The sequence below is a fragment of the Acyrthosiphon pisum genome, chromosome A1 (assembly GCF_005508785.2).
Source record: "Acyrthosiphon pisum isolate AL4f chromosome A1, pea_aphid_22Mar2018_4r6ur, whole genome shotgun sequence".
Lineage (NCBI taxonomy): Eukaryota > Metazoa > Arthropoda > Insecta > Hemiptera > Aphididae > Acyrthosiphon > Acyrthosiphon pisum.
This window is the reverse complement of record NC_042494.1, coordinates 4,857,303-4,867,914: the sequence shown is the minus strand read 5'-3', so window position 1 is coordinate 4,867,914 and position 10,612 is coordinate 4,857,303. Positions and strand designations below refer to the sequence as shown.

Genomic DNA, 10,612 nt, shown 5'->3' with positions numbered 1-10,612 from the left:
TTATGCGTTTGTAAGATGGAGACATCAAATGCGGGTGTGGCGTCCTCTTAAGTATATATTCTTTCTAAAATATCATATTTTTAATTTTATTAAAAAAAACAAGCCAATATAATAAACCTAAAATTAACACTATTCCAATAAAATATATATATATACGTACATATTTGTTGAAAATTCCACGAATCCAATGAACATGGTATTTTATATCTGTAAAAACTAAGACTGTATCATTTATTAAATCATTTCGCGATAAACCTGTGACTGTATCGTTTTCCCAATATGCTTCAACTCATTATCCCGGTTAAATAATAGAATTAAAGTGTAAAAAGCTTATCCTGATCCGGCATCTTCAGGCAATACTATTTGTCCTGAAACATGAGATATTTTATACAGTAAGACACAAACCAAACATATTATTATTATTGGGTATTGAGTGCATAGGTGTAAGTCCGTTAAACTTTCCTGGAGGGGGGATGGTAACATTTTATATTTATTTTTATTTATTTAAAAATTATATCCATTCGGCTTTTTGACCAATAGAGTTTGAGAAACAGTAGAATGGGCAACGTAACTGTCATGTTAACCTTTAAACTTATTATCCATAAAAGAAAATTGTGGCCTTGGGACGAGTGGTTATTAGTTAAAGATATGATTCTTATTATGGGGATATTCTTGACGAAGTTGGAACGACTCACTAGCAAATGAATGGGGTTCTTGAAGCCTAGTGTTACGTGTAGCACGAAAACAACGCTCTAGAATGCGTAGAGACATCAATCTGCCCTTCAATTATTCTCTGGGTAAAATTAACACAAAAAAAAATGAGGCATTTTGATCATTATTTGACACTGGGTAACTCAATAATATTATTATGCCTGTGATCATGATAAGGATGGGCAATATATTATGTGGTAACCCGGAAAATAATATTAAATTTTGCAATTAGCCAATATGGCTTACATACCAACCACATCCCGTGAGTGGTATTCGTTATAAAAGTAACTTTATCTACAATTATAGATAATATATTAGACGTGTAGTTTCTTGCTGTCAACACACTGATTTCAACCATGCTCATTGGTTAGGTACTTAGCTAGTTGTGAGTTTACATTGTCTATATATTTTTAAGGTCAACAAATCTTTAATGAATCAATAAAACTAGGTATATTATTTAATACTCAAACAATTTCTGCTGGAAGGTACTAAATATACAATTCAATTAATGTCTATTTTGCTGTTGATTTTAAGTTTTATATAATAATAATAATAATAATAGCATTTATTATTATTGAGCATTTTGTAAAATTATTGTTAGTGACTTAATTTCCGCTTGTGTATAATTTTGAAAACCAAATCAATTTTATTCTATTTAACAAATTTCTCAACAATACGAATTTTATTTTATTTCCCAGGAGACTTTTTAATATGGAAGTTTCGCCGTATTTATTTTAAACGGAATTTCAAAACATGGAGTTGATTGTAAGATTCCCATTATTCTTAATTTTTGATTCTGAGCGGATTAATAAAGGTACCTATGATTTTACAAAGAAATGTATTTTTTTATTTAATTTTCTTTTTGTGCCAGTGTATTCGATAAATAGTGGTATTAAAACCTTCGATTTTATAATGGAAAAGGGAGTTTAGGTAGTGTATTTGAGAGGTCAAATTTGAATATTTCTAGCAGTAAAGTTTTTAAAAATTTCGGGATACAAAAAAAAAAGAAAAACGAATTTTTATGTAAAACCAAGGTTTGACAAAATTCATAATGTTTTTTTTCTGTAACTCGAAAGAATAACCGTAGATAAATTTAACTTTCAAGGAATATATATTATATTAGCGTTTTCTATACAAAACACTATATTTTTAAAATATTTTGATTCAAGATAAAGATAACATAATTTTAATTCAATGATACATCATTGTATATGAAAAACTAAGTATTCTGCATGGAGATTATTGTGTTTGTGTCCACCTAGTATATTTAATATTATAATAATGGTATAACTATTACATATAATAGGCAGAAGATATTAATTTTTGATAAAAAAATTGAATTTGCATTCCTATTATCATAATATATTATCGGTGATTTTTTGATAACTATATTGGCAAAATATAAAATACTAGCAAGGATTCTTGTATTACGTTTTTAAATTTAAAAACCTTAGCTATAAAAATTGAACATATTTTTATACATTTGTAAAATTATTTATTTATTTTTAAATATAACTTGAATAATTTTTAGGTTAATGAGTAGCTTTGTATTGCATTTTAATGCTTTTTGACCAATCGAATAAATATTTTGTAAGACATTCAAAGAAATAATTCTAAAAAATCAAAAGTTAAAAATTATAGAAAATGGTTTCAAATATACCTAATATAAAATATATAAAATATTATCATAATATACAGACATTGAAAATCTAAAAATTTGGTGAAAATCTCATATATCTATGGTTATTCTTTTTTTTAGGTCACGTTAAAAAACAATACTCATATTGTCTAAAACTTGTTTTGCATCCTCATACTTATTACAATTTTTTTTCAATTATTAAGAAAAGTACTAGAATATTTTACTTATGACTCTCAAAGTATCAACTAGATTCAATCTATCAAACATTTCCACCAAAGTTAAAAATTAACACTTCTGCTGCTACAAAATTATACACAAAAAATCACTACTTTCATCGCTACAATCTGAATCTAAATTTATAATACCCAATTTATTATAGGTACAAAACTTATCAAACGTCACAAATTGATTAAATCCGTCTGTATTTATTTTTCGACAAGTACTATGATCGATGTATGGTAATGTCGATTCAAATGTAACATCAACTTTTTTGCCATTCTCCGATTTCCAAACAACAATCTGTAAAATTATGAAAAAAATATATAATGTATAATAACTATACTAATGGTAGAAAATTAATATACCGTTATGTAATTGTCGGTAATGAATTCAATTGTATTTTTAAATAAAATCTGACTAATCAAAGTTTTAATTTTGGAGATGAGTCGAAAATAAAATAAGGGATTTTTAAAAATGTCTATTCTGGGTGCCAATGTAATCCCTAGCACTTGCGATGACAACAAATATGGTGCAGACCTCATACGAGATACTAGGGCTGTGCAAAAAGGCAATGCGTATCCCAATTTGTTCATATACCTATTACAACATAAAAATTGATAATATTGCATATCTCAATATGAATGTAATTTCAAGTTGGTTTTTTAAACTTGTACGTTCTTCAGAGAAAAGTTTTGTTGTAAATTAACTTAAAGGAGATATATTCAAAAAAACTTTCCCATGTTAACCTACAATTACTGCGTGGATTGTAAGTTTTTGAACTTAATCAGATCAATCTGGACTTGTTACTAAAATCGAGATGATACAGAAACGCTTTCTTAATATGATGCGCTTCAAGCTTGTAAAAATAAATACCCCATCAATTGAATTAGCTAAACAACTTAATATTCAATCCCTATAGCGGATAGGTGGTTTAACAATGATATTTTTTCCTTTATAAATTGTTAAATAACATAATTGTTTGTCCTGAGCTTTTAGAAAAAATTCCACTGAATGTACCAACCCACACCCTCCGCTCTACTAATACCTTTTATGTACAACCAAAAAAACAAAACTATAGTCACTATGCTCCCATGAATAGAATTTTACTAAATGGTAATTCCATTTAAAACTTTGACTTTTTCTTTGATTTACCAAGCAAGCTAAAAAATGTTCTAAGTAATCAGTTATAATTTTCTACTTATTGCAATTATATGTTGAACATTTGTTGTTTAGATTGTATTTCAATTTATTGTATACTTAATCGAGATTATTATCTACATTTATTACTTTATATTATCTGTATTTACTCTATATATCTGTACTCTTTGCCCTAAAGAGGCATTATTATTATTTTATTGTAAATTTTTCTCTTTACAATAAATTATTATTATTATTATTAATTTGTTTCTTATTGACAGTTGGATTTTAGAATTTATTCTTAATTTGTCGATTTAAAACTGTAACTGAAGTATATTAAATTGTGTGGATAACCAACCATAACTTCCCACCACTTAGTAAAAATTAAACCCCACGCAGCAATTTTTTGTTTAAAAATATTATTATAACATTATAACATTATAATCACGAATAATATTACTATAAAGTTATTTTAAGAATATTATAATATTATCATTACAGAATGCTGTATGGTACCAGACAACCAATTTCAAATTATATTTTATGTATTTAATAAAACTACAAACTATATGGTTCAACATATTTACTTTTCCTCGATCTCCATTGTTCACATTATATATACTATTCCAATCGATACAAACAGGTGCAGCATAATTACCCATGGTAATTATTTTTTCTAATACAAAAACAGCTATATCTTCAGCTTGATACTCACTAGATCCAGAATAATTATTTGTCGTATAAACTGTTTCCACCTTTACATTTGTTTTAATTTAATTTTACACATCATACTTATTATTATTATATTGATTCTAAGATTCAGATTTTAAATTAATTACTTACATTCAACATCTGAATAAAGTATTCATTTCTATAAACAGCAATTTTGATTACCTTTTTTGATATATACTTAGATAACACCGATTCCTGCTCAATACATTGAGCCGCTAAAAAGGTTATTTAATTAATTATCATTCCTTCTTAAACGCATTGTACAAGGGTTTTACCAGAAATCACAATGTTTGGAGCAATAATTGATCCCCCACATAATAAAGAGTAAATACTATTGGTAACTTCCTTTAGTTTAAAAATCTCAACCATCCAAGGTAACGATCCATTAAGTGATTTATCACTACTGACGTTCAAATTATCGTAATTAACATAGACTCTACCGCAATCTACAACAATATTAGATACATATCAGGGTTTGCAAACTTTATAATAACGTTACAACGTTATTATTGAGATGCACTGAGATAGTATGCGTAAATATTATTATTATAAATTACATTAATAACACTGTAACATAAAATCATAGATCCTATTACACGTAATTTTAGGTTCACTTCATGATAATTAAAATATTTAAAAATAGGTAACCAGTTTCACTATTCATTGTTCAGTAAACGATAAGACACAGCTATTGTAATTTTATTATTTCCATTAAAATCAAAACTTTAATTAGGTATTTATTAGTTTTGTCATATTTAAATAGATATTTTATTATTAAAATGAAAAAACAATTAGGGGGACGAGGTGTAATTAAAAAATTTTTTTGATTATTTTTGAATTTTATGCTATTCAATCAGAATTTCCATACTTATTACTTTAAAAATAATTGCATTTAAATATATTGATTTTCCACGGAGGGACTAACTACTAAGGGATATACGGGACTTCTGGAACATACTGTATAATATACTTTGTTAATCGTTATGTTTCGCGGTATTTAATTATTTTTAATTATCGCTCTCCGTTATAATTACGTTTACAAATTTCAATTGTTTTTCGTCAAATATAACGTTATTATAACGTTTGCAAGCCTTGCCATATTTAGATTAATATGCATAACTCTGGACTTTGGCATCGATTAGTTTTTACACAAACATATAAATAATATTAAATGTCATATTATATTATTATAGCTATTATTTTGTACTTGTGGTCATATTTGTTCCATACTCGTATGGAGCACACAACTCTTTGGTCTCGTCTGAACCATCTGTACAATCCTTACGACCATCACAAACCAACGACCATTCGATACACAGTCCATTTGAACAGTAAAATTTATCCTCAGTGTTTCTGTAATTTTATTCAAATGTATAACAAATTATTACTTAGCATTATTTGATGCAATTAATTTATACAATTATAATTAATTTTATGTAAAAGAAGAAGGTGTTTTGATCTTCCAAATCATAATGTTCAAACCGGGGTGCCATTTGAGTTTTATAATAGGGGTGCCAATATTCAAGCAGGCCAATTTTTTTTTTGTTAGGCCACTTTTTTAAAAATAGTAAATACAGATATCGTTTAATATGGTTTAATGTGTGTAAGTCGATTGTATGGGGTTAGGCTCTTAAAGGGTATATTTTAATGAATTCAAATTATTCATTAATAATTTGTTTGCCTTTTGGTACAGGACGTATAGGTATCTACATTTATTCAATGCAATTTATTCCAAATAAAATGAATACAATATATTTATTTACTTATTATAATGAATAATTTAATAATAATACAATATTTCATACGGTTACAGACTTACAGTATTCATTAGTTTTTTAATTATTTATGCTATTTTAGCTTATACCTTTTACTTTTTAGTTCCGAAAATCTATCTACTGCTTCATCTAAATCTATTATGTTAGCATCTTCTTTTTCCACCGCTATCAATAAGCTTTCATTTCATTTTCGATCTATTTTAAGGAATGTATTTTCCAGTAATCACTAATCAGTCGACGGACGACTTAACCGTATACCCCCCTCCCTAACAACCACCGATATGCGACGACGCGACGTGCGTGCAGTGCTATCAGTCCTTTGTGAACCATAATATACAGCCAGTTCCAATTAAAACCACTATAATATACGCGTTTACGTACAATTTATTTGAAATCGAGGTATGCTTGTCGGGAAGCTTTGATCGGCGACCGTCGTGCACGATTGAGTGCGAGAGTGGGAGAATTTGGGCTCGGGACAGCCGTCGGCGCATTCTAAGTTTTAATCCAGGCCAATAAGACACAAAAAAAAATAGGGGAGCCAAAGTATACCCTGCTCCCCCCTAAATGGCGCCCCTGTGTTCAAATATATATCATATTATATTGATTGTGCCTATTAAGACTTTAGGACTTAAAGCTCCCACCACTACTATTTTTCTTATATATAATAACATTTATATTAAAATCACAAACACTTTGCAAGATGATACAGCTTGTCGTCTTTCAAGTTTTTCGTCACATAAAATTCCGGATCCTGAAATAATGAATTCTAATGAATGACATTCGGAAACAATTTTTATTAGATTAAGATTATTATTGATTGTAGTATTTAACTGAATAATATAATATTATATTATATTATGAGTTAAATTTTGTGATCTTATAATATATCGTGCGTTCGTGACTAATATGTGTGAAGGCAGTATTTCAGTTAATAATAGTGTGTGGGGAAACAAAAGTTTTGACCAGCCAATAGAATGTAGGTACTTATCACTTTCAATTTTTTTCTCAATACAATAGCTATCTTATATTATCATAGGCGGAAATAGTGTTTGAAATTTTCGGAGGGGGCTACAGAAATTCTGTGACAATTATTACATCTTAGTACCTGTTATAGGTCTATAGATACAACTGTATTGAATTTCTTCAAAATTATAAAAATAGATTATAATAGTATTTTTTACTAACGACCAGCCTACCTGGTTGCTTTTAAATTCATATATATACTAAATAGCCCACTTTGCTTTCATGACTCTACTCCCCCTCTCGCACGGGTATAGAAGTCACATAATCGTATGAGCCATTGTTGTATATAACTTTTTATTTTGAATACGCTGACAGTGTTGTGTTCACGTCCATGATGTTTAAATTAAATAAGTTAAATTTATCTAAAAAAGAAATATTTTGATGCATATATAATTATTTTCTTAATTTTCATTATGGTAATATTATGACACACGAAGGCATAAAGTAATTATACATATAACTTTTTAGTTTTTATAACAAAAATGCTGGATTTAATAGAGATATAACGTAATTTAATGTCACTAAAACATGTTTTTCTATTTATAATTATATTGTTAACAGTGATGTTACGTACCGACAAATAAACATGAATATATCAACCAGGCATACGTCACCTTCATTGTCAGTGGTGATCTGAGATCAAAGCAATAATATTTTAAAATATAAACAATAAATTTACATAAAAATTAACTTTACAACACTAGGTACCTACATAATGTCAGGTCTTCTATACTACTAACTCGTGATACAAGTATGTGGTCGGTGTTTATTTTATGTACCTCCTACCAGCTAATGCGATCACATAATATAATGGATTGAAGGACAAACTACGCAGATAGGTCATGCTGAAAAAAATTTGTGAATTAGTACCTTTAAAAAATCCGCGTAAGACTGGTTATTCAGATTATGTAGGTACACAATATAATGTATATACCTAAACACATTATTAACTATTTTTGTTTTAATTTAGATGTATTATAGTTATAATTTTATATTGTTTTGTATATTTTATTATATAATATAATAGCGTGCAAACCGTAAAAGATAATTTCTAAATGACAATTTATCGCATATATACAACATTTAGAATCGATTTATATTCCATCTGTATTCTGTATAGTAACTGTACAATTTGTCTCCATTATTCACCATATGAAACGAACAATATAATATTGTAACTGTTAATTGTGTAAGTATAATATAAATAAATTATTTGTATTAACCATATACCTATTATAATATAATAATAATTATATCGCGGGTAAAGAATAATTAGGTAGATACTCGTACCAAAACGGTGTCCTGTCATTTGGACAAAGGACCGCGACAATTAGGCACTTGCCTCATTTCGACACATGCCATTTTAAGACCACCACTTTTTGGCGCAAGTCAATTTTGACGGAATTATACCTAGTTAGTTAGTGTGCATAATATCGCACAGCGAATCGTACGATTTTATCATTATAATAAATTTAATAATATAATCAAATAACATGCCTTTGGGGCTTATAAAATGTCAATGGAGACAAGATCTCCTCCTTGTTCATACCACCACTTTTAGACGCAAGTCAATTTTGACGCAAAACAAAAATAATTACAAATTGAAAATAAATTAGGTAAGTATAAAGTGTTATTTATTTTACTACTTGAAATTTGCTACTTGTTGTTTAATATTCGGTGTATTTAATAACCACCGATAAAAACAAAAAAAAAATTAAGGAAAAACAGGAATTTTCACGCAAAATTGGTTTCACACAAAATCGATTTTGGTTTTTTGTATAACTCTAAAACAAATGAACGTATATACATGACATTTTCACTGGTAGTTTATATTTTCATTTTCTATACATCATAAAATTTTCAAAATATTTTGATTTGTTTTGAACTGTTTGGGAACATTCAACAGTTTCCAATTTTATTAGTCTTTTTTTCTATGAATGTCAATAAAGCTTTATTTGTTCGGTAAAAAAGCTTGAAAATTTAATACAAGGCTCCTACTATATTTTTACAATGACATATACATTATATTAAAAATCCTTTGTCACAGTTTTTTTATAAGCATTTAAAGTTCAAATCTAGACAAAATACGGAAAACTCACGAAAATTAGCAGTTAAAATTTATAAAAATTGTTTTTTTTAATCTAAGATTTGAAAATATAATACAAGATTATTCATAAGTTTGTCTACCTTTATCAAAAAAAAATGTCTACAGTTAAATTAAATCAAATTAAATTTTTATGAGCATTTGAAGTTCATATTTTTACAATATTAGATATTCACTCGATTTCTCATGTAGCGTTTTTGTTATTTCATTGTTATTCAAAAACGAAATACTGTAAATACATGAAAATTTTACTAAATGTTTATATTTTCATTTTCTATATATCATAACATTTTGAAAATTATTTGACTCTTTTTAAACTGTTTATGGGCATTGTCAGTTTTAAATTATTTGTTTTTTTTTTCTATTATTGTCAATAAAATGTTATTTGTTGGGTAAAAAAGCGTGAAAATGTAATGCAACGATCCTGATATATTATCTTATGATATATATCCTGATATATATTGTTAGAATATCAGTTGAAAAATATAAAAAATACATAGCACAATTTTTTTTAAAAACAATTTAAGTTCGAATTTTAACAAAATTTATCAAACTTCAAAGTTGATCACATTTAAAATGTAATAATTATTTTGTAGTTAAAAATGTATAAAATGTTCAACTTTTATAGCTAATAATTGAAAATTTAAAACAAGGTTCCACGTAATTATAGTTTATATATAAATTACTTTATTCACAATAATATCATAAAATATACTTAGTAATATCATAGGCTGACTGACCGTTTTCGCTCAGAAACGTTTTCCTTATACAATGATATTTATCACTGAATAAATTCAAATTTAACACCACCAGTACAGTGACCCACTTGTAACCTTCTGTACAGCAGAGCGACACCCACTTGCCCACCTTTTTTCTCCCCGACTAGGATATATTTTCTGATGTTTTTCGTGACTCAAAGAGTGTCCTTTCGAGGTGAATAACTTCTATTTTTCAAATTAGAACTTCTCTTTTTTACGTCATTTTATTTATGAATAATGTTCTTTAAACATTTTTTTTCAGAAATATAAATTATATTATTTAATATAAAATACAGTACTTACATTTTGTTATAGTTGGATAATTTTTAGATTCTGAGTAGAACGATGAATGTATTGATTTTACAATGATGTGTGTTTTTTTTTTTATTTTTTTTTTTTTTTTTTTATTTTTTTTTATTTTTTTTTGTGTCTGTCATCACCTTTTAGGACAGTAAAACTGCTTCGATTTTCTTCAACAGTAACTTTTATGATTGGAAAGTGAATCTAGTTGGTA

The 10,612-nt window shown here is 27.2% G+C and overlaps 1 protein-coding gene across 1 annotated transcript in view; it reads right to left on the bottom strand.

Moving 5' to 3' along the window:
- LOC100569548 (limulus clotting factor C-like) overlaps positions 1 to 10,612 on the bottom strand; it is a 21,230-nt gene that overhangs the window by 9,580 nt on the left and 1,038 nt on the right. Inside the window, exons 2-8 of the mRNA XM_003246094.4 lie at positions 7,811 to 7,869; positions 6,904 to 6,964; positions 5,646 to 5,791; positions 4,714 to 4,884; positions 4,550 to 4,653; positions 4,294 to 4,461; positions 2,716 to 2,869 (exon numbers count right to left, since the gene is read on the bottom strand). Coding sequence (XP_003246142.3) covers positions 2,716 to 2,869; positions 4,294 to 4,461; positions 4,550 to 4,653; positions 4,714 to 4,884; positions 5,646 to 5,791; positions 6,904 to 6,964; positions 7,811 to 7,856 — 850 coding nt within the window. The 5' untranslated portion in view covers positions 7,857 to 7,869. The remainder of the gene's footprint in view (positions 1 to 2,715; positions 2,870 to 4,293; positions 4,462 to 4,549; positions 4,654 to 4,713; positions 4,885 to 5,645; positions 5,792 to 6,903; positions 6,965 to 7,810; positions 7,870 to 10,612) is intronic.